The sequence below is a fragment of the Anguilla anguilla genome, chromosome 19 (assembly GCF_013347855.1).
Source record: "Anguilla anguilla isolate fAngAng1 chromosome 19, fAngAng1.pri, whole genome shotgun sequence".
Taxonomy (NCBI): domain Eukaryota; kingdom Metazoa; phylum Chordata; class Actinopteri; order Anguilliformes; family Anguillidae; genus Anguilla; species Anguilla anguilla.
The window spans coordinates 14,708,800-14,734,455 of record NC_049219.1 but is presented as its reverse complement, the minus strand read 5'-3'; the positions used below and the strand labels follow the sequence as shown (position 1 = coordinate 14,734,455).

Here is a 25,656-nt window from a genome sequence, read left to right as displayed (position 1 = left end):
ACGCCTCGTATTACATACTATTGAGATCTTTCTGAAATTCAATAAAAATGCAGCAAATGTACCTAATGTGTTCTGAAATGAGGCATCGCCTCAGTTTTCCTTTTTATTGGTTGGAAACCTATGTCATGACTGGAGACTGGCACGTCTAAATGAAGCAGTAAACTATTTTGGTAATAAGCTTCAAGGAGAATGGAATTACACTGTGTGTGCGTGTGTGTGTATGTGCGTGTGCATGTGTTTGTGTGCGCGCGTCTCTGTGGGTGTATGCGCCTGTGTGTGTTTGTTTGTGTATATAAAGGCATGCATTAATCTTGATGCATCTTCTAAATGAGCCTCACGGGCGAGGGCATTAATCATGACAGAGAGAGGGCAGCAGCCACAGCACTGACAGACGATAAAAGAGCACAGGAGCACAGAACACCCAGGACCTGCACACAAAGGGGGAAAAAGTTTATTTTTTCACTTAACTTCTCATTTCAAGAAGCGTACTGCGAGACAGGGTGAAACATCTGAATGCAGGGGATTTCAAATAGAAAAAAATAATAATAATAAAGACTCTTGTATTGTACAGCAAATGTGTGTTTCGAGGACCATTCCATTAAGAGGAGTCATTATTGAGACGTCCATGGAGGCTTGGTTTGTGAACAGCTTGGGTAAAAGTGTGACTATTAATGGTTATACGGGGTCAGGAGACATCTCACCTCTGGATAGCTGGGTCTGTGGTATACAGGTGCACGTATATACGGGAAAATGGAGTAATTTGTCAGCTGAAGGGAGGGAAAAAAAGTACATTTTGATGATCTGTCAGAAGGAAACCGTAGACAATGTAACACAAGGTGGCTAATTAAATTCTAAATATGTACTGTGCTAATAACAAACTGACTCAGCTAAAGGACCAGTGGGGTTGCAGCCTACAGTACGTCCCACATTCCAGAATCAAACCTCGAGTTTTTCAGGCCCAGCTGTGACCAATAGCCTGGTATATATACAGGGCGGTACACATAACCGTCAACAACATCACTCTGGAGATGGCGAATTTCCAGCTGGCAGGTGTTCTGGATTCCGGACTGCTCTGATTGGCTGGCAACAGTCCGGCTGCAGCAGCAGCAGCAGCTGAATACTGTAGGTAGAGTTGCACAATGGCGCAGTACGCAGCTAAGCTAGCAGCATGAAAACTATGGAAACTAAAATCATCTGCAGCTGGTAACACACGTTTCCAAGGAGACATGGGGCTTGACTGCAATGTTCTGAACTGACAGAGAATGATACAGCTTCAGTACAGGACCGACCACACACACACACACACACACGCACGCGCGCGCACACACACAGACACACATACATATGACTGGGGCTTTCCAATTCGGCACAAAAAGAAAATGAGATTAAAAAATGTTTGTTTTGTTGTTGTTCTTTTTAAAATCAACACTAACTGTTCAGTATTCTTGTCATAGTGCAGTTGTACCAGCATTCTTTTGAACTCTCAGTGCTGCTAACAAACTGATCGATCGCAAATTTTCTTTCTTTTTTTTTTTGCACACCATTTTTCTCTTTAGCCACCCTCCACAGTAGCCCCTACCCCTGAGGATTTAATCATACGTTAGAGGGTCTTTCACAGAGAAGGAGAAATATAATTACTTTTGTGTTCAATACCACAGCACTCTGAGACCAATCTTTAATTATAATCCACAGTAAATAATAAATACCTCCCGTACCAATACAAACACAAGCACTGCCCCAGTTTCAGTGTGCTCATGAACACTTCCTGGAACTGCCTTGATGTGATATTGCTTATTCTTAAAGTACGTTAGAAAGTGTTTTTCGAGCTGCTCCTGTCTGGTTCCCCTTTGTCCGCAGATGTGTTCTGAAGGATGCAAAAAGCTAACAGACTGGGAAACGGAAATCTTTTGAGGACAGGCGGCTACCGGTGGGAATTTACCTAGCAAAGCACAGATTTTAAAAGTCTTAAAAATTTTAAAGAGAACAGAAATGACTGTGCTTGCTCAGAGCACAGCTGTTTTCTTGGGAGCAATAGCCCTTTTCACCCTCAGGAAATACCTATCTGCACTTTATAGATGGATCAAGAAAACACATGCCAAGAAATAAAACAAAGAAAAAAACAAAACTGCGATACAATAAGTCATCACCTACCAGCATTGTATAGTATATTGATAAATGGATATCCAGTCCCGATACTTCAATATACAATATTAATCTGAATATATGTAGAGCTCTGCTGTTGGATAACAAAATACAGGTTGATTCTTTTTTTTCTGTACACAGTATATTTATACATACATTGGCACACACACAACTCATTTATAAGCCTCTATAATACAAATTAAACCAAAATGTTTTGTGCAAATTCTCAAAAAAAAAGCTTTCCTCTATTTATTTTTTTTAAGTTTTTTAAAAAAGGTTATTGATAAATACATGTTTGATATCTCGGTTCTTTTTAAATACAAATTTTCATTTTTTTTTTTTTTTTTGCAAATTGGCTGAAAGCAAAGCGTAGCATAAACAGGCAGGAAGTGGCAATGATAGGATGGGTCCACTGTGACATCACAAACACGGTCAGTTCCGAGGCGGGCGAATATGCAAAGCAGTCTAACCTATAAGCCAGGGTCCCCACATCCATGTCAGGTCCAGCACACACTCGCAGATGAGTCTGGAGAAAAGGGGGGGGGGGTGTTTACGGTTGCCCAGACACCTCAGGTTGGACAGCTCTCTCCTGATGATGAAGGTGATGAAAGTCATCGTCAGCAAAGGGCAACAGAGGATGGAAGTGCACAAAAACAGCGTTGATGCTATTAAGCAATGTTACATATTCGTTTCCCATTTTCTTTGCCCACACTACTATATACATATATATCTCTTAAAACGAAGCGGCCTTTTCTTGAAGCATGTGACAGAAATGATCTTACCGACCTTCACTGAAAGCATCAGTCATTGTGATCCTTCAATTTCAACACAAGCCGAAACATATAAATCCCTAAAAAGGTCAAGTGACTTTTTTTAAAAAGAAAGCGTGCATTAACCATATCTCAAATTAAATAAGTGCCAGCCTGCCACAGGACAGAGAATGGAGCTCGAAATTGTCATTCAATGCATGCGCTGCATTTCAAGGGCGAACGTACATTACCAACACTATCAAGCAAATCAGTGTAACGCACAACTGAATGCCAATCCGTGTAGCGTGCGCCAGCTTTAATGTGTACACTGCATGATAAACTAACCTCATCCAGCATCAGTCTGCATTTCAGCAGTGTAAATTAGTCACAGGCATCCCTCATTAATATCACTTTTATAATTAAAACCATATTTCTGTGGGGGGGGGGGGGGGGGGAAGAGACCGCACAGTCCACAGATCATAGTGCACGGCACGTGCGTGTGACATTTCATTTTGAAACGGCCATTTTTAATCAGCCACTCCAGGCCATAACTGTCAGACATCAACCCCCCCCCCCCCCCCCCCCCCCCCCCCCCCCCCCTTGCCAGCAGGATGTGCTGAAATCAAGAACGACAGGCCTACATTAATCAAAGTTGCTAAGCAGCAACAATACAGTGTCCCGGGGATAGCAGAGTGAAACTGATCATAAGACGATTCAAACAGAAATCAAAACAAGGAAGAAATACACAGTTTACAGATTGCTGGAAAAGCAGGAGAAAGCAAAACAACAAACAACGCACTTCAGTACATTCATGTAGGATATTTGAGAAGACCTGGATTAACAGAGAGGTACTGATGGATAAAAAGCAAACCGAGCGAAGCACATTTCCATGGGTAAACACGGGTTCAGAACAAACAACCTTCACCAACTCAAGCGAATGGAAGAGCTACATGTATAGTGAGGGAGCTGGAGTCTGGAATCACCTGGATTAATAATTCAAGGTGGGTCCACTTCATTTTTTACAGCAAATATTTCTCATTTGAAAGCACAGAGGGAAACCAAACAGAAAATCTGTCTTTCATCTGAACACTGGCTTTTTTATTTATTTATCACTTCACTAATATTAAAATCCAATACATATTTTGTTTGTCGTTCGACGACAACAGAGGCTTTGCTTCTCACAAAAGTCACCTCATTTCCAGGGCGACGGGCTCTGCTTTGCTGTAATGAGAGCAGCAGGAAGCATCAGACGCTTAAATCTGCGCTTTATTTTACCCAGTGACTTGGTAACCATGGTAACAGAAAGGTGTGGAGATTTAGGAAGTGAACTCGCTATCAGTGCCTCCAGACACAACACTGATGGAACACTCGAGGATGTCAATTCCGCCTGATATGCCCAGGTGGTTATGCAGCTGGAGAGAATGACATCATGAAAACCTTGAGCCAGGTCAGTCATCACGGAAAAAAAGCATGTCTGCACCACACGCCAATTCATTTACCAAAATGCTTATTATTCTCCCCGTAGCTGGATGAACTGTGTTATGTCCATTTTTTGACAGAAGGGTCATTACTGATTAAACAAAATTTTGTTGATTGATGCCACTTTAAAGATATGTTTTCTCAAGGGAGGGAAAAACCTTTTGTGGGACTTAATAATGACTAGAAAAGAGAGAAAGCCTCTGACAAGAACACAGTATCCCTCAACATCAAAACAATTAAAATGCCAAATCCGACATCTGAGTCACGTCTGATCTTTTCCATTCGCTGTCAAAGAACGTTTGTTCACAAGAACAAGAGTAAAAGTTTCTTTCTTATGAAGAGGGAAAATGAGCTGAGTCGGCACTATGAGGTCATCGCAGCGGGAGGGGAAGCAGACTGAACCATCTCAGTAGAGGTGTGGCAGACTGAACCATTACTAATTTCCTAATGGGCTCACATTTCTGCCAGGATGTCACAGAATACCAAAGAGACGACAGATCAAAGCCTGGGTCCACTAGGCAAAAACATGCGCAGGTGTTCACACACAGGTGAACACACCAAAATCACACTGACAGGCAAGGAGCACCACCCAGTCAGTCCCCAGCACACTCAGGGTAAACTGAAGAGCTCAACTCTGCACAGGTACAAACAAAAACTATCATATAGGCTCTTTAAAAAACAAAAAAAAAAAAATAAGTCTTTGTGTGACAGTCCGGGAAACTTACATCCATGACAAACGGACCCCAGAATGCTTCTGCTCACCACAGAGGCGTCTATTTAAGACGCCTGTGTAATATAATGTCGTTGACCAATTCACACTGGAATACATGCTATTGCTGTTAAAATGGCGATGGAAACAACAGCTGTTGCTGCACTTTCCTGAACATCACACCGGTGGCCATTTTTCAGGTCGCAGCAGTAGCTCTGGACAATCCTGACATATTGGATTGTGTAGCCCTTGGATTGATGGGATTTGCGGCTTGTGTTCCAGTGCGAACCAACCAATCAGCAGAGAATCTGGACACGCGACATTCAAAACAAACAAATGAAATCAACATCTGCAAAAACATTTCCAGTGTGCAACTGACATTGGTGAAATTCATACATATTTATGCTTCACTTCAGATTTGACATCCGACAAATCCATTTGGAGCACTGGCTTATGCTCATAAATACATATTTCTCATGTCTACTAGCAGTTCATTTCTGGACATGTAATACGAAGGAAACGCACTCGGTCCAAAAACAAATTGCTTGTCACGCCAGGTGCGGTTTTCGGCGATGAAAGATTCCGATGGATCAGGCAGATTAAACGTCTGGTTTGGGCACCGGCTGCATTTGGACAGGATGGCAGCACCCACCAGTCAACCCCGACAGCAAAAAAAAGTCATAAATCACTACAGCTCAAATGAATATGTCCACATAAAGCGATAACACTTCCGCCGAAGCACAGCTGAATAAGATTGCATTTCAGTTCTCATCACACTCGGAATAAGAAGCAGAAATATGAGTGCTCTCGGACAGCTGCCCGAACAGGAAACACAATCACCGCAGGTATTGGAATGGAGGGACGGACAGAGATCGTGTAAATGTCTGCAGGGCGGTACATCGACAGTTGACAATGCCTCCTGTAATTTTTTTTGTCCTCTGACATGGACGTGGCACATCTCCAAAACAATACAGTCTGGCTTCGCACCAATTCCAAATTTAATTTCTGTTGCCCTACCACACAATAACATACAAGATTTTTCAAATGAAAAAATTCTGCACAAAACCAACAATGTGCAGTGCAGTGACAAGAATATTCATATTGCAATAGCAAAAGATTGGGGACATTTACTGGAAGCAATACTATTTAAAATAGGCAAAGGATGTTCGCGTGTATAAACATGTCAGTCTGTCTGCTGTATCGTACAGTACAGTACGCATTTTAAATGTATATTCAGTATATACAAAAATTTTAGATTTTTTTCATACTGTGCAATGCTTATAAGCGGTCAACACTACATAGTAAAAAATAAAGTAATAATTAAAAACAATATTGTTAATATAAGAAGGGAAAATATTCAAACAGATAAGAGCAACCTCTTTAAGTCAAATTAAGCAACCTGTTTTAAACGTCACTGTGTCAGCAGTAATGCAGCATTTGCCAACGCAGGATATTTGCAAAAACACCTCACGTACAGTACCCACAATTTCATTTTAATAAGAGGCTCTATATCCTGCAACTTTAATCTTCCTTAGCAGACCAATATGCATCACAAGAGTACTGCTCTGGTTTGAACAGGCTTTTTGCGCTACAGCGAACTGTTGTTTACAGTGGTTTCCCATTCTGAACAGAAAGCAGCACGTCAGACAGTTTACCAGCATAGTGATCTGACCATCACTGCAGCTGTGGACCAGAACAAAATGGAGGAAAAATGAGCCCCACACAAAAAAAAACAAAACAAAAAAAACAAAACAAAACAAAAAAAAAAACAACCGTGACAGTGAATATTGAGAAAGTGAGGTGCTAGTTTCAGTTAGACTAGATTAGAATGGCTCTTCTTTAAAAAAATAAAAGTACACGCTGTTGAAGAATAAACATGTCTCTCCCACTGACTTAATTGGGCTGCGGAAAAATTTCTGATTTTGTAGGGTTGGCCTTTGTTTAGCCAATTATTATCTTTTTCTTAAAGAGTCTCTTCAGTGTCATACACACTCACGCACACACGCACGTACTCATGCACGTGCGCGCATACTCACATGCACAAGCACACACACACCAGTATTGTATAAGATTAGGATAAAGAACCAAACAAAGGGCTACAAAAGGCCTGGACCCACCCTGCAGATGGGTAACGTAAGGTAGGAGGAGGGGTATTGATGGCCTTTGTCCAAATGCCAGTTCACTGAGGAAAAAATCAAACTGCATCAAAGAGTAACCCAACACACAATGCTATATATAAATTGGTTAAAACTACTTAATCTTTCATAAAATACACATGAATTAAGTAGAACTCTGGAAGCTTGTATCTGTTTTTGCTTATATCCACTTTCTCTTAAATATACTGTAATTATAATTTTTCATTTTTTCACTCTTCTCTGCATATATACATATGTACCGTATATAATATATGTATTTTGTCTATAAAAGGTCGGAGGTCAGAGGTCAAGGTCTATTTACACCAGGCTGCGGGAGCCGCTGGAGTACCTCCGTCGGCTGAGGAGGGGCTGGGGCGACTGAGGGGGGCAGTACTGATGGGGGTGGTTGTAGGGGGGCGGCGGCGGAGGCAGGGGGGGTTTGGAGCCCGCGTCCTCCCGGTCCCGCCCCTCCGAGGAACGGGCGGGGGTGGAGACGGCCGAGCGGGTGAGCTGGTGGGTGGGGGTGCGGCTGAGGAAGGCCTCCACGCGGCCGCGCCCGCCCTGGTCCAGGACGATCACCTTGACGATCTGCTGGCACTGGATGAGCGTGTCCGGGCGCAGGTCGGCGACGGCGACGGGGCCGGGCTGGCGGGACGGCGTGCCCCCGCCGGGCTGGAGCTGCAGCTGGTAGAGCGCCCCCCGGTGGTTAAGAAGGGTGCCCGGGAGGGATCCAGTCTCGGGGATCCGGGACGCACGGCGCTGGTACGTTTGAAGCCTGTTGTGAATTGACACCTAGTTTAGAAAACAGCCAGAGACAGCATTAAGTGTTATAAGTACTTTCCTCCTCTAGGGTTGAGTAGCCCTCTGGTGTAAAAAAAAAACAGCAACACACACATGCTCTTCCAGGGGGCGTGCGGCACGATGCAAACCCGGTCAGAAGGAGGTTCTGGAGGAGCTGGCGAGAGGGGAGCAGCTGTGGGGAGGTGGGAGGAGGAGGAGGAGGAGGGGTTTAGGTCGGGTCACTAACTTTTAAAAGGTGGGGACAGTTGGAAAGAGGGCCTTGTGCCACTCTGTTAAACCAATGTGGCACTAATAGGAATACAAAGGTTGAATTCAGGCCAGGGTCGGGAAGGATATCTAGAGATGCCAGCTCACGACCAGGGACTACGGTGTACATAGGAAATCCATTAAAAAGAGGGGGCGGTGCTTAGACAAGAGGAGGCGGTGCTTAGACAAGAGGGGGCGGTGCTTAGACAAGAGGGGGCGGTGCTTAGACAAGAGGAGGCAGTGCTTAGACAAGAGGGGGCGGTGCTTAGACAAGAGGGGGCGGTGCTTAGACAAGAGGGGGCGGTGCTTAGACAAGAGGGGGCTGTGCTTAGACAAGAGGGGGCGGTGCTTAGACAAGAGGGGGCGGTGCTTAGACAAGAGGGGGCACTTTCACAGACGTTACGGACACTCATCAGAATGCATGCCTTCATTATGTCAGTTGGACAAACAGCAAGCCTGCCCACATCCAGGCAGTGCGTCTGCTTCAGAGAAACACACTGGATGCTGGAAGGTTTTCCTTTTTTGTAAATTAAGGTGACACATCGGCAGGCTTTTTAGCTGGCTTTTGAAGGACCTCTACTTGTATATCATGAAACAGGTTTAGTCTGAGGCTGTCCATGCGGCTCTCTAATGACACAATGGGCCATACTTTTTTGTCTCATTTTTGTTTTATACAATTCATTCCACGTCTATGTATTTTAACAATGTGATATGCCACGATTAATATGTTTATTCGGCATAAGGTACAAATGGCAGCGAAATGATGAGCTAAAAACGGTTATGCTTGGCTTTTTGAAGTCCTCCACATCACACTTCATAAAATATGCCATGACATGGTGACATGAAGATGTGAGGCACAAATCAATATCTCTCAGAAGATTTGAGTGTTTTCATATGCAAGATGGCTTTCCCTTCACACATCTGACACTTTACAGGATTCAAAACAGAGGGTCTCAGGTTTGAAAAAAAATTACAGGACCAGGCCTCTCGAAAAATAATGTTTCAGGATGTATCAATAGACTCAAGCAGTCTAAATCAAAACCCCCCATCAAAACTCCCGTTCACACCCTAAATGGGGGGGCGGTGGGGGGGTTAGATTGGTGGTGCACATCTGGAACACACCTTTGGATATTATCCATAAAGCATTAGTGTGATGTTAATGTCACCATTTGCACCAAGCAGCACAGGCTGCCTGTGAAAGGTTGAGAATGCTTTATGAATAGGGCGTGAGAGCTTGGGCAGCGTGGGCAGCACTTGGGGTGGCTGTGGATGAGAGCTGGCTGGGTGTTAAGTGTTAAGTGTTGAGCTGTGGAATGAGCCGTGTGAAGATGGTGTATGGGTCGTTGACATAGTCTTCATACGTGCGTGGAGAGGTGGGGGAGCAGGAGCGTGAGTCTAGTAGTCTCTAGTCTTCTCAGACAACCTTGTGCCAACGAGACAGCCCCAGGGAGCCGGACTTCTGCAGACGGACACATGGAAACTCCGCTGCCTCTCTCAGGGCGTGGGGGAGCGCTGCCGCAGCTAACAGCTAAAATGACTCAGCGCTAATCCCACCGCTAACCACATGACCGCACGTCCGCTATCAGCACGCTGGATACGATTCCTCCTCGCCCCCCCCCCCCCGCCCCCCCGCCCCCCCCAAGGCCCGCCCTGACACGCGCGACTCCTCAGGCCTTCCCCGAGTGTCAGATTCGACGCTAAACGGTTGCCGTGGCCGTGTACCGTCGCCGTGTACCCCCTCGTCCCAGCCGCGGAGGGAGCAGTGAAATGTCACGCCCGCGCGGCGGCGGAATGCTAATGCTACCCTGCGCAGTCCCTGCGGGGCCCGGGCTGAACGCTGCTCTTTATGCGCAGCGCTCTGTTTTGCGCAGCGCTTTCACCGCGCTAACACGAGGCCTCCCTGATTAATCTGTCAGAGACTGAACGCCGCAGCTCACACGACCTCGCCGCCCCTCTACTCGCTGCTGGGAGACTGGCTGAAGGAGCACATCCAGCGTAAGTATGTTAAAGCGTACGTTACCGTGACATCATTACAAACAAAACCATCTTTCTAAAGCTGCGGAAACAATACTTGCTGTCAAATGTGGATGTGTGCATATGTGTGAATGTGTGCCTGTGTTTGTAGTGAGGGAGCACAACTGTATGACCGTATGAAAGATCAACTGAAAAACTATTTTAAAAATGTCAATGCACCAAATAAAATATTTGGGGAATGCCATCTTGTTTAACGCACATACTGAAGCTCGCAGATGCATTCTGGGAGCCCTGAAGCTAATTTCCACAGAGCTGTCATACACACCACCACCCTGAAGCACACCCACACAGACCAGCCACTGCACGTGTGCCTCGGGACCTGTGAATACCTCATCCTCTCCTGTGAGAGCGCGCACAGAGTCACTCACCTGTGCCGAAGCTTCCCTGCGCTAAGCAGTACTCACCTCCATGCTGTTATTCCCGCTCTTCTCGTCCGGGTCCAGCTTACCTGCGTGGCAGACACACACAAAAGAAGACTGTCACCCCCCCTGTGCATAATCATGACATCACCGCTACAAACATGGTGCTGACCAATGGCAGCGGGGCATGCAGTGTCCTGGGCTGTGCCTAATTGTGACATCACCGCTACAAACACACTGTTGACCAATGGCAGCACACTGTGTCCTGGGTGTCCTTGGCACACGCAGTTTCTGATTGGTACACCACCACGAACTCAGTCACATTTTCCTATGACATTGCTCAGAACCTAACTAGTGAACTCAAGCCTATAGAGTCCCACCTACCTTCATAGTAAGTAATTTCACCAGAGCTGAGATTTTCAAGTCCCAAAAAGTTCATTTCATTCTCTTTTTTGTAAATGCATTTGGCCTCTACCTCCCTACATCAAGTGTGTCACTCCAGCTCTGGACGGCACCAAATTCTGCAGGTTTTTTGTGTTTTCCTTTTAATTAGCAGCCCATAAGGGCCTGGGATACAGTAGATTAATGAATAATCAATGACTTGAATTTATTACCAGAGTGCTGAAACCAACCAAAAAAACCCAGCAGATGCTGCGGCCCTCCAGGGCCCTGCTGCAGACCAATTACGTCAGGGGAGATGGCTGGAACAGACAGTACTCTACTAATGTGCCACTGCTACGCCCTCACCGTGATTAAGAGCAGGTGGTCTGATGGGCACAGCTGATGGTTTGAGGTACACAGGGTTCAATAACACTGCAGCTTACAGAACACATCAGTGCCCCTGAGCAGCTCAGCTCAGAGATGAGTTAGCATGCATGGTGCTATGTGGTGACAGACAATAAGCAGCATGATTGGCTGAATGTGAGGAGGCTGTAAGCAGTGTGATTGGCTGAATGCGAGGAGGCTGTAAGCAGTGTGATTGGCTGAATGCGAGGAGGCTGTCAGCAGTGTGATTGGCTGAATGCGAGGAGGCTGTAAGCAGTGTGATTGGCTGAATGCGAGGAGGCTGTGAGCAGTGTGATTGGCTAAATGTGAGGAGGCTGTAAGCAGTGTGATTGGCTGAATGCGAGGAGGCTGTAAGCAGTGTGATTGGCTGAATGCGAGGAGGCTGTAAGCAGTGTGATTGGCTGAATGCGAGGAGGCTGTAAGCAGTGTGATTGGCTGAATGCGAGGAGGCTGTAGGCAGTGTGATTGGCTGAATGTGAGGAGGCTGTAGGCAGTGTGATTGGCTGTTAGCCAGGCCGGTACCCAGCGGGGAGGCTTGCGTCCCTCGGAGGTCCAGCTGCGTGCCGTTGTTGTTTTTGGAAGAGTGAGTCTTGTCCCCCTGCTGTTTCTCCAGCTCCCCTGTGAGGCAAATGATGGGACAACAAGGAGGCAGAGGTGAGCGAGTGACCCCCCGAACGGCGAGGGACGAGTCCCGGCAGTCTCGCCAATTAGCCAAAGGACACTCTTCCCCGCTCCCCAAATTAGCTCTCTGATTGGATGGTAATGGCTTTGTCATTTCCAACTGGGATTCAAACAACAAGCGACAATGTGTTTCTCGTTCCCCTTTCTCCTGTTCATATTCAGCTCTGATGATGAGGAAATACAGGCAGCAAACAGGGCTGCTAAGAGAAGCATGACTACTGAGCACCAAACCTGTCAGATGTGACACGACACGAGTCTCATGTCTGAAAGGTCCATGCAAATAAGCCTCTTCTTCATTTGTCATGCATTCGAAATGTCTGAGATACTAGATACCTCTGCAGTCTTATTCTCTGCTCTGTGGCACAGTGGATCATATCATATGGGACACACTCAATGCGGATGTGAGCTGGATGTGGGACACACTCGACGCGGATGTGAGCCGGATGTGGGACACACTCACACTCGATGCGGATCTGCTCCATCTCGGACACCTCGGCGATGGACTCCTTCAGGTCCTCCACGAACTTGAGCAGCTCCTCCGCGCTCTGGCCACAGAAGTTGAGCACCTGCTTCTTGTCCGAGCCGGAGAGGGGCGACACGAGGGTGATCCCGTGAGGGTAATCTGCCGCAGAGGAGAGCGCGGGGGGGGATTAGAGAAAGGGGCGCGGCACCTGCCCTCACTCACCGCATGTGCACAAAATTTTACCACAGACCACAGAGACATCAGAGAGCCATCGCTGCCATGGCAGCTCTCAGATACACAGGAGCAACGCTCACTCTGCATACCACTGCATGCATTTCTCAGTATTATATCCACGTCTCCAGTCCCCATACCGTACGCTCTTCCCAGTTCATATAAGACAAAATCAAAAACTGCACAACTCATGGAGTATCGGAATTAATTGGCCATGTCTGTTATTTATAAATAAATGAATGAATGAATAAATAAAATACATTTGTGCACATCATCAAGGTATATATATATATATATATATACACGCATATAGAAATTTTAAAAATGAAGGCACCAAAAACTCCTCACCCGAAGTGCTCGGCAGTAACCGTGACAACCGTAATTTCCTTGTACGCAAGCACACGCAGCTCCCTCTGTTTCCAGGATACGCCCCCCACCCCCCCCCCCCCCCCCCCCCCCCCCACTTATTTTCTTTAGTGGCGTAATCAATCAAAACGGAGAGAGCAAAAATGCAAGTTTGATACCTTCTTAATTAGGCCCCTGACGGCGCCACCATTACAACAAACAACCTCTGGCGAGGAGCGCCAGGCTGCGGCTAATGACTCTTGCAGGAGGCAGATCTCACACACAGCCTCCCACGTACGAGCCCGGCCCCTTGAACGCAGCACGCAATACTTCATTTCCATCAAGGGGAGGGGGGGAGGGGGAGGGGGGCTTTAGCAAAAACTGCAATCAGTACGCTGAGCAAACAAAAACAGGGCGATCCGAAGGGAGGGATTAGCCTTGGAGCACGCGGCCAAACAAATCGCGGCGAAAGAGACCAAAAAAACCAAAAAAAAAATACGGGATTTTACAAGGAAGGAACGGTGGCGGCAGTGGTACTGAAATACTGCCGCGTGCCGCTTTTCGAAGAAAAGAAAAATACTAAAAGCCAGGACACTGCCGTCGTACCCTCGAGCAGGGTACTTAACCTGAACAGCTTCAGTTACATTACATTACTGCCATTTAGCAGACGCCCTTATCCAGAGCGACTTAAACAACATGATCACATAGCATTTGCATTGAATCCATTTACACAGCTGGATATATACTGAAGCAGTGCAGGTTAAGCACCTTGCTGAAGGGTACAACGGCAGTGTCTGACCCGGGAATCAAACCTGTGACCTTTTAGGTTGGAAGACCAGTTCCTTACCCATTATACTACACTGCCACCGCAGTTACATATTCAGCGGTATAAAATGGATGCTGTGTAACACGCTCTGGTATGAGCCAAAATGGCGGCAGTGTAGACAAGGCAGCGCGTACTTACATTCGTTCTCAAAGAGGTGAAACTGCATTCCCAGAAGGCCCAGGGCTTTGCAGAAGGTGTAGGTGGCCGAGCTCTTCTTCTTGGGGCACAGCTTCAGGATCTGAGGACAGAGCACACAAGACAAATCAAAGACCTTGATGACAGACTTTTGAGGAGTGGCAGCTACACTCTGATTCTGTCTGTGGGATGGGTGGAGCCCGCGGGTAGAATCCAAACGTGCCCACTTCCAACTGGTCTGCTTGCACTGTGTGAATGGCAAACAAGTGGAATGGTGGACAAAAAAAACCCAGTAATAGTGATTTATACCAAAGATGAAACTAGGATGCCGTCAAGGTCAACATTCTCCAAGCATTCTCTAGTCATATATGAAAGCGATGTCAATCAAAGCACTGCTTTCACTGAACCTCCGGTTACAGCACACATCCCAACAACCAGTTTCTGCTCCCACACGGATTTACAGTCCGTAATTTAACACTTCAGTGCCATTTCAACCACGACTCATTGTGCGAATCTCCTTCTTAAACATCCCCCGTAATAAGAAACAGGAAAGGCGCATGCTTCATCTAGCACTCCCTATAATAAAGATTAGGATGATAAGTTGTGCAATATTGAAAAAGGTAAAATACTTCACATTATCTTTATAACAGCCTAATGAGGACATTCATTATCCTAGGCTGTATCATTAAGGACTAATTTCCCCGCAATTGTCTCTGTGATTTCAGCCAAATCCATGACTTTTGTGCAGCATTTAAATCGGTACGAGTCTCCCTAACTGACCCATGCTACAGGTTCAAAAAGATGTTTTTCTAACAAGCCAACTGTGGACTCTGCATATTTTGTTATTCAACACATGCTCAAGTATGCAACAACAAAAAAAATCTCATTAGTGAAAACGCAGTGGTGCGTTTCCAATGCAGGGGATGAAGAAGAAGAAGAGTGACACCTACAACGGAAAGACAAGAATTCTTGTCGGTGCAGCAGAAGATACCGCAGCAGAGAAATGTATTACACGTGTACAGTGGCAGGCTGCCAACCTCTGAGGATCAGACCCAGTGGTACTGTACCCTGCTACCAGGGGATCTCAGAGGTGACTGCACACTGATATTAAACACAGGACACAACAGGCTGCGGCCTGATACACCCACAACAAGCAGATGGGATTTGATTGGGTGGGGGTTCCACGACTGAGCGTGCGACCGCGGACCAATGAGAGAGCAGGGCTCACCACGATGAGGTCATTGAAGAGGAAGACTTCCCTCTGGTGGGCGGCCTGCTTCTGAGGCTTGTTGACGTCGGACACTTCGAAGAGCCGGCTGCAGCAGACCAGCCTCCGGTGGGGGACAGAGAGAACCTGCAGGACACAGGGTTATTCACCTTTAGAACCTGCAGGAAACAGGGTTGTTCACCTGTAGAACCTGCAGGATGTGGCTCATTCACCTTTATGTCAAAAATGTACGGATGACAAAACACAACCTGGTACTGGAGTCAAAACCAGGGCCGCTGCTGGGCTTATCAGCGATGCTCTGCGCGGCAGGACCCAACGCTCTCTGCCTGTTTAATTCAGACAGAGCGGGAGGCCTGTGATCCCTGCGACCGCGCGCGGTAATCACAGGTGCGCGGACGCACGCGGCGCTCAGCGGTGCTCTGATGATGATGATGATGATGATGATTGGGTTTCCGCGGCTAACGAGACCGAGCAGAACCCCCCCCCCCCCCCCCCCCCCCCACCCGCTTCCCGCCGTCACGCGTTCATTCTGCGCCGCCAAAGCCCGATTCAATCTACCACCTAGCGCTCCGCTAACCGCGTGACCCAATAACGTCAATAACAACGCCATGGCAACGCAACGCTTTTCCCAGCAAGACACACACAGCCGTTTTTTTTTTCACCGGTTTTTGAAAGAAAATTTTTAAAAATGTAATACAGTATCCACAATGGGTCCCTGATACGCAGTGAAAGCTCTCCGGCTGGAACACTTTACAGCTCTCTCAGCTCCTTAGTGATGATGAGGGGGAAATTTTCACACGGTCAGCATTCTGAACTATCTTCTGACACTCCAGGCGTCCGGGGAGAGTGCGATTCACACAGCACCGACCCAATTTATGCCAGGGATTACACTGCAACTGAGCCTAAGAGTCTTTAGGCTGCCTTTACCCCAATCCGGCACCCCAGAAGACTGCTGTCACTCAAATCGGCTTCTTTACAGTGCAACAGCCAATAAGCACTTTCACTGCAGCCAATGGCAAGTGAAGAATGATGAAAATGAAATGACAGTGTTCCAGCCATCTATGGACAGCACAGACCCCTCTCTCAAGGGAGAGCAATAGGACCATGGACAGTACCATCTCCACTTGTGAGATCTACAGGACTATGGACAGTACCATATTCATTTAGAGGTGATCTACAGGACCATGGACAGTCCCATCAGCACTTACAGGGGAGAGAGAGGAGCACGGACAACATTCTTCTACCCCTCTATCCACCCTTATGGAAAAAGGCCAGGGTGGCATTTCCGCTTCTCATACTCATGAGCGTCTAAACTGAACGTTCTGTGCAGTTTCACGTCCCTTCATAACGGTTAGTTCAATTGACCGTCTGCATATGATAACGGCGGCCATGACAGGACTCACAGTCTTCATGCCCATGATGGACTGCTCCACCTTGGTGACGTAGGTGACGTGGTCCTCGTTGGAGCGCAGCTCCCGCAGCTGGATGCGCTCGTAGATTCCCGCCACCATGTCGCGCGGGATGTCCGCTCCGTCATCCACCCCTAGGGGGACACAGCCAGAGAGACCGTGAGTCACACGCACATGCACACACAAACACACACACACACACACACACACACACACACAGACACATACACATGCACGCACACACACATGCATGCATGCATGCACGCATAGACACGGATACACACACACATGCATGCACGCACGCATAGACACTGATACACACACACACACACACACACACACACACACACATGCATGCACGCACGCATAGACACGGATACACACACACACACATGCATGCACGCACGCACGCATAGACACTGATACACACACACACAGATATGCACCACACACACACATGCATGCACGCACGCATAGACACTGATACACACACACACAGATATACACACACACACAAACGCATAGACACAGATACACACACACACACACACACACACACACTCTCTCTCTCTCCCACAGACAGGTGTTTTTCAGAGCTCTGACTCCTGACACCTTTGCTCTCGTCATCTCCGCTGGAGACGGCTGGTTACCGCGGCGCGGCGTCCCGCTGCCCGCGCTCCTTCACGAGGCGTAAATGAGGAGCCGTGCGACGACGATGATGATGATGATGATGAATGCTAATTGTGTTCGCTGCCTGTCAGGGAACCACACACTGGGCCTCCGCCACTTCCCATCCGCAGGAAGAAGGTCAGAGAATGTGTCATCGCCGCGGGAGGAGGCCCACCCACGCGCAGGCCGCAATCAGCGAGCAGGCAGCCCGGGGTAGCGTCTCTATCAGCGCTGCTCATCAACAGGAAGTGATGTCACGCTACAGCACAACAGCGCTCTGCCGGTTACAGACCAGGCCAGGTTGAGCGCACTGCACCGACGGGGTGAGACAGGAACACAGGGCTGTCTGTGTGCCCACCGTGGAGCAGGGTGGGGAACCCAGCGCCCCCACTGTATTTTAAAACATTTTAAACAGCGGTAATAACTCTGCACAGAATCCTCCTTAACCACAGAATGCGTGGCTGAGGAGGATTCCGCCACAGCAAGTCTGTGAATCACCAGGATCTCCACAAATGTAAAACTCTCGAAGCTCTATTCTGCTTCAGATATTAAAATTCATTTTCCTAAATGAAGTTTAACGCAGGCAGGCACTCTCACCTCTCAGGTTGCGGATGAAGTCCTCCAGCATCATCTTGCGGTCCGGCTTGATGTTGGGGCTGTACATGTCCGTGTTGAGGAGGATGATGGCGAAGGCCAGGATGAAGATGGTGTCGGGGTTGTGAAACTGCTGCACCACGTCCGGGTTGCACATGCAATAGCGCTGGCTGTCAGATAGAGGGCAGGAGAGAGAAGGGAAAAATTACAGTTAATACCTCTGCTGTCATCGTTCTGAAATAAATTTCTTTTTGCCACTGTAATCTCCAGCTGACCCTGCTGTGCTGCCCACAGACCAGGATCACAGAAGCACACACACTCCCCTGACAGATACTCCAGGGGCAATAGCACACCCTACAGTCAACACAGTACTGCAGGAGAGAGCTAGCGCCGATCAAGGACAGAGACATCGCTCACTGCCACAACTAGGGTGGTGTTTCTGAGGGTTTCATCATGACGGTTTTCAAACACAGGGGAAAAAAAATCTGTCACACCCTCTGGCTTTAAAGAGCCCTGCTGTGGACACTGAGCACAGCTCCAGGAAGATTCCAGAAGGAATCCAGCTCACTGCGCCTTATGAATATTCATGAATGGGGCGTGGTCAAGGACAACACCGCAGCAATGGATGTTCTGTCCTTGGGCACGCCCTGTCATGAATTAATAAAGAGTCATTTAACATCGGACCGTCCTGTTACGAGAGGCGCATGAGAAGCACCGTACATCACGGAGTATTTCATTAGTGACCCGCAGAACCTCTGCTGTCCAGATATTATTGCATGAGAGATTGGAGTTGCAGTGTGAACGGCCTGCAGGTTTTATTTCACTGATCACAGGAGACCTCAGAGGGGCTGAGCCTGCAATTCAGCTGCTCATTACTGACACGCACAAATACACATAAGAATAAGAATAATAATAATAATACCTCAGATTTATATAGCGCTTTTCTAAGTACTCAAAGTCGCTTTACATGGGAAAGGATGCACACGCACACACATACACAAACACGCAAACGCTCCTCTTCATGAGTAGCACAGGTCTTCTTTTCCCTCTGAAGAACCCAACATAAAGCCCCTTTAGAGAGCTCTCTCCACACCAGTCTTTCCCGAAAAATGGAATCAGCTGCTCTCTCTCCTCCACACTGCGGCCCGAGACTGCATCAGGCACTCTTCTCCCCCCGCTTCCCATGGACACACAACCGGCCTCTTCCTCCGATTCCACATGAGCAGAACCTGCTCCCATCCTCTGACAGCGCGAGAAGAACAAGCAGCTCGTCCCAGGCTTTAATCAATCACAAAGCGCGTCTCCGAGGGAGATCTTCACACTCGCTGTGTTCACGGTCACCTTGCGCACAGACGCTAGCGAGCACGACGCCGTCGCCAGGGATAAAGACTCAGGCTATCCGCTGACGGCGCACTTCATAAGGATCAATCGCACCACGGGCCCTGTGCTTTTCAGGGGCAGGAGGTGAAGGTTCACAGGGAGTGCAGAGGCAGATTTGGCCCCTGGGGGTGCACTGTGGGCAAAGTCAGACGCAGCTATGCAGTGGGAGGTGAGCACTGACACCCACAGACACCCAGAATTTTGGGAAGCACCAGCTCACTCCCTCTGGAGCCTCATACATTCCTCAGACTCAAAGTTCTCCTTGCTCCCAGAATGCCTCATTCTTATAATTACTTTATATTTAGAACTGCGGGACTCAGTACCCAAGAAAAAGAACAAGTTACTTTGTTTTAGTTTAGTTTTTAAGTTTTAAGTTTAAGTGTTTTTCAATTCTTTTTTAACTTCTCCCAAAACCATAACTTTTGTCAGAGATACATTCTTAGAATGCCATCAAAGCAGGGCCTGATTGCAAATAATAATAAAAAAAAACGCACTCTAAAAAGAAGCCAAAATGGATGTGGATGTTTTTTTAATCAATGATTTATGACTGGATTAAGATTTTGACTTTTTTTTTTGAAAGTTGTGTGTGTTTTTGAGACAAACAATTAATGAGCCAGCTGTTGCTCCAGCAGCTGTTCTTCAGATTCAGCAGCTTTTACAGGGAAAAGCGACACATGGGGAAAGTTCCCAGACGTGTGACATCTGCAAATTCATTAATTTTCAGTTCCTTTTTTTAGGAAATAATGATTGAAAATCAGGAACTCACGCGAGGAGCATTCATTAGGAGCCCAAACTTTTGTTCTGGGAATTTGTTCCGTTTTTGTTACTCAGACATTAAGGAGATAGAATAGGGAGGTATACTGCAGGAGATAGAATAGGGAGGTATACTGCAGGAGACTGCCTTAGTTATGTAAGCAGCATTACTTTTAAACCAGCCGCACTTCCTCATTACTTACTGACCTCAACTCTCTGCAGCATGTCAGCACCACTGAAGTACAGTGCTGCTGGTATACAGTTAATCAATGAAAACAGATCTAAATAAGGAGATACATTTATTTTAAGGTATGATCACTGCAAGGATATGAAAATTAACGCTGCTTTACATAAACACCGTTACTTTTCCCCATACCTCTTGGAGTACGCGCCTTTCCTCTAACCTGCCTGCCAAACTAGCCAAGCACTGAGCGACTCCAACCAGCCTGTAAGCCAGGGGAGGGAGGCCAGAGCAGACTCATAGGGCAACGACAGGTGCTGTCCAGAGTCGGAAAGCCCAGGGATCACAAAGTAAAAGTTCCTGCCACGTTTTCCTCCCACTCACTAACTCGGCCAGCTGATTTCACTAATTAGTCCCACGTCTCCTGGCTGCAGAATTGTGCAAATTAGGAAACTCAGGTGAGCGGAGTGGATGTGGTGGAGACTCACCTGAAGGCCTCGATGAGTCTCTCCACCTTCTGGGCCTCGCCCTGGACCCGGATGTGTGCCTGGAACTTGCGCAGAGCCTCGTCCAGCTCCATGCCGGAGAAGTCCATCTCGTCCACCACGCAGCTGGGGGAGGAAGAGGAAGGAAGAACGGAACCGGGCTTTTAAATAAAGGGAATGGAGCTTTCTCCTCTGCTATAAAACTGTTACCCGGCCCATTTTAAAACCAGGAAGTGAGATTAAAACATCTCTGCCAAGCGACAGCCGGCCGAGGCAGGGCAGGAGCAGCAGGGGCAGGAGGGGCAGGAGCGGCAGGGGCAGGAGCTGTCGGTGTAGAGTGCGGCTGGGTGCTTTACAGATTACAGAAGCACGTCGCCTGTCCAGTGACCCCAAGACGAGTAAACGGGGTTCACTGTGCTGGCAGGAAGACAGCCGTATGCAGTAAACAAACAGCTCTATTATCTAAAATGCTGCTCATCACCCCCTAAAGACATGCTGATCCTTTCACCCTAATCTCCACCCCTCCTCCCCCCCAAAACATAAACTGGACCCCCCCCCTCCCACCCAAACACAAACTTGAAATCAGGGCTAACTAGTTAATGCAAGGTTCATCAATAAGCACCCAGCCAGTACCCAGGAGATGTACTTTTTACTTTTTAGAGCTCCAATACTGAATATTAAACTTCATTTTCCAGGCATCGATATAAGTTGGTATAAATCCACCACAAGACTGTTTATTGTGGGTAAAGTTTGACTGGTTTGCTTCTGGGTTGTCAATCCACCTGGATTTGAAGGTATTAGACACACATGGATGCTCGCAATATCAACTGAGCATCCCCATAAGCCTTGAGAAATAAGTCCTCAAAGCAGAAAATCTATGAATACTTTTCAGTGCTCTAATTGAAACCAGGGACTTGAAATTTATTAGATTTTTTTTTTTTTTACTGATCTGGGTTTTTGGAGTAAAGTAAGCCCAATTGAATCCCACTGAAGCCCGACAAACCTTAAAGGTAAAAAAAACAAAAAAAACAAATTTGATTTAATTTGAGAGCGACACAGACTCTGACCTCCTTCAGTGCTGATAAGTCATCGGTGAAACCCATTTTGAATGCATCTACTGAACTCTCGTGGAAATTGAATCATTTCCGATGAGTTGCAGAAAGTATTTAAATTCATTAATGGGCCTCTGGGCCTTCTGGGTGATACCGCATTTTCGTATTCCTGAGAGTCACACCGACGTTCTCCAGGACTGCTAGTCGCTCTGGATAAGAGTGCTGAAATGAAGGAGGACTATGGGGGGGGGGGGGGGGGAAACCAGCAAATATTATCGTACATTCTAAACTGAGAGAAAATAAAAAAATTAAGGGTGAGAGGGGGAGAGAGAGAGGGGGGAAGATGGGGGGGGGGGGGAGAGAGAGAGAGAGAAATGTAGAGCTCCCTGCTTTGAACACAACTCACAGCGTCTTTTTCACGGTGCCCTGGGGAACGCGGCGGTGGTGATTTAATAGTCTGTCGGCGGCCCGAAACGGAGAGAGAGAGAGGGGGAGCGGTGCTACGGCACTGCCAGGAGAGCGGAGATAACCCAGCGCAGAGAAAGCGCTCTTTATCGATCAGGCTCATCTTTATTTCCCCCGACAGCCCCAGATCTTTTAAGGTTTTTGTTGGCCTGGACTCGCACAATGACTCACTGCAATAACGACAAAAGAACAGCGCCGTTTACGGTGCTACGGGCTAAGGCTCCTCCCCCCCCCCCCATCAATATGTTGTACACTTCCAGCAACAACCTTTCCCCGTTTTACTAGTTCTACAACTCAGGGAAAAGGCAATTTTCTGTTTGGCAGCCATTAAAAAAAGCTAATACCCAGATGTAATTAGAATGTGTAAAATACGCACGAATGCACGCACACACACACACACACACACCCATGCGTGCTTATTGTAAACAGAAGCATTCTGTTCATTACTCTTACGATGCCCACAGGTGTACTGGCGGGGAAGCGACCTCCAAAATGTGCGCGTGTGTGTGTGTGTATGCCCTTGTGCGTGCGTGTACGTGTGTGTGTGTGTGTGTGCGCATGAGTGTGTGCACTTCGAGGCCCTGGTGCGTAGAGATCATTTCCCACAGTCTTACACAGTCCCAACCAGTTCTGGGTGGTAAGTACCATGTTTCATTTAAAATTCAGGGAAGGAGCATTTTTTCAAACTTTACCGGCATCCAAACAGACAGACTCTGAATGCGTATTTGACCCAGTTGGGGTCTCAGCCTCCGTAGCTCTCACAGAAAGCACACAGCTGGAAAGTGCTCAGAGGCAGACCACACAAACACGCTGATTAGCCACTCAGCTTGTTATGGCTGCCAGGCGCTAGCCCGCTTCCATGTTTGCATTCGCAGAATGGGCCTTGATTTAACATGCATTCGGGGCCCCAGTTGGGTCAATGGAACCAACCTGGCGGAACAGTGTTTGTTGATGTGGACTGATGATTAAAATGGCACATAAGAAAAATTTAATTCCTTTTCTCAAATAAACAAGAATTTTGTTTATTATATAGAACATTATCATTTTTTTCTCTCTCCAATAAACAAGAATGGAGTTGCCTATACAAATGTGAATACATTTACTGGAGATGTTCTTGCAGGAAAGCACATATCAGTACAGTATGTTGATTTAATTAATTGGACTCAGAGAGGGGAGGGGAGAGAGGGGAGAGGGGAGAGGAGAGGGGGGAGAGAGGGGAGAGGGGGAAGCTCTTTAAGGCGTACTCACTCCAGGACGTCCCTGTTGAACTGCTTCTTGCTGTTGCCGAGGAACTCGCCAATCATCTGTCGGCTCAGGCCCTTCCTCTGCAGCAGGAAGTGGGCCACGCCTATGGGCGTGTCCGGGATGAAGCCGCGGGAGATGAGGAACTGGATGCCTTTGTCCGGGTTTCTGCGGGGGGGGGGGCATACCAATCAGAGCATCAACATTCACTAGCAGGTATTTGCCTTAACCAATCATAAAACACAATAGTGGAACCACAGAGAGTGAAGGGGTGACTAGACCATCCAGTCAATACCGATATCCGTAAGTTAATCAGCCAGTCTTCTGTACGGCAGTGAGCTGTTATTCTCTCAACAAGCATTTTACCAGTTTTAATGAAAAGAAACACCCTGAACTGGACTGACTTAACTATGAGATCTATAGGTGGGGACAGGCTCTGACACCTGCAATGTTCTACAGTTACTTATATTTTCCAGTGCACAGCAAGAAATAACCTGGAACATTAACCCTTTAACATGTAAGATCACAAATATGTGATTAGAATGTTTGTCACTGAACATTCTCATGCTGATGTCACAATCACTGCTGGTAACTGAACGCAGAAAGAGTTCTAGAACACTGACTTAGAACTTTGAAAAAAAAACATTCCATGAAACCTACTCTTGAGAAGGTGCAGTGTCTGTGGTACAGCAGCACGCTGTGTCCTAGCAGTGTCAGAATAAGGAGGCTAATATTTACTGCCTGCACCACTGAAGCAGCACTCCTGGGCCTGTCAATCAGCGGCGGGCTTCTGTGTCTGCAGGTACAGACGTGAAAAACTGTTCTTGTGGAAAACACGACCGACGCTACTCGCAGAGCGGCTGTTTAGCCCGACACGCTATTTATAGCGCCATCAGAGACGTGGAATTATGCGCCAGCGCTCATGAAAGCTTAATGAACGATCCCCGGCCTGTCTTACGTGAGACGGGCGCGTGTCGCGTGCAAATGGCCCCAGCGGAGGACAGTCTGCGGCTCTTTCCCTGTCGAATTACCGCTGCGGTGCTGAAAGAACAGCTCCTCGCTCTGAGCCGGCTACGGACAGGAAGAGCTGCTCAGAAGGGCACTCTTCTCTCTAACAATAACAATGTCTACAGCCATGACCCAAACCACACCACATCCCTGCTTCCAGGACCTGAGCTTCAGCTGAAAGGTGGCCGCTGAACCATGTGCACATGCATCGCCAGCGTAACGTGATGAACCTCATCAAAGGCTCAGAAAAGCTTCTCTTATTGTGTTCCTGGGGTGGATTAAATGAACCCGGCCCGCCCGAGCAGTTGCTCTCCGTCTTCTGACGCAAGCGAACGCCATCAGAGAGTTGCCAGCCGTACAGGCCGTGGCAGACTGCATTATAACCTGAGCCTGCAGCAGATTGGCTGTGGAGACCTCGCCCGCAGCCAATCCCGGACCCTCCCCAGGCCTCGACGCCAGTCGGCAGGCTAAAGCATGACCTGGAAGCACTTTACCTGGGGTTCTGTGGAGAGACTGGCTGGGGGGTGAGGCCATCGCACTGTGCATGCAAATGCAGGCAATGAGGTAAATGCACGAAGCGATGCCAGTGCAGACATTTTCATGATAGATTTATCTACGGCTGTGGCTTGCCAATAGCAGAGGTAACACAGTTCTAAAATAGGCTTTTACATCAGAAGGATTTACATTACACAAACACCCAGCCCTCTAAAACTATGCACGTCCTCTAAAACTGTGTCTAATGAATCTCATCCTGAGAGAGAGAAAGAGTGAGAGAGTTTACTGTTTCTTTATAAATCTGTTCCCATGGGGACAGTCTTCCCATCATGCTCCTGTCTTCCCTGTCCTCAGCACTCTTATCGGCAAACTTATTCGCTCTTGGAACAGTGAGAAAGAGGCACAGCTGAATTTTAATGGAAAAAGCATCGCAGCTGGAAATAGATGTGGAGGGAATTTAAAATGGCTTATTTTATACTGGCCATGCCTCTGTGTGTGTGTGTGTGTGTGTGTGTGTGTGTGCCTGAGTGGGAGTGTGTGTGTGTGTGTATGTGCGGGTCTGTGTGTGTTTATC

At 47.5% G+C, this 25,656-nt stretch overlaps 1 protein-coding gene across 1 annotated transcript in view; it reads right to left on the bottom strand.

Moving 5' to 3' along the window:
* Positions 1-437: 437 nt before the first annotated feature.
* The window catches only part of iqsec3b (IQ motif and Sec7 domain ArfGEF 3b), a 61,064-nt gene continuing 35,845 nt past the window's right edge, over positions 438-25,656 (bottom strand). The window contains 10 exon segments of the mRNA XM_035401960.1: positions 438-8,006; positions 10,700-10,743; positions 11,963-12,058; positions 12,582-12,743; positions 14,125-14,224; positions 15,350-15,475; positions 16,753-16,892; positions 18,025-18,191; positions 20,824-20,946; positions 23,586-23,747. Coding sequence (XP_035257851.1) covers positions 7,533-8,006; positions 10,700-10,743; positions 11,963-12,058; positions 12,582-12,743; positions 14,125-14,224; positions 15,350-15,475; positions 16,753-16,892; positions 18,025-18,191; positions 20,824-20,946; positions 23,586-23,747 — 1,594 coding nt within the window. The 3' untranslated portion in view covers positions 438-7,532.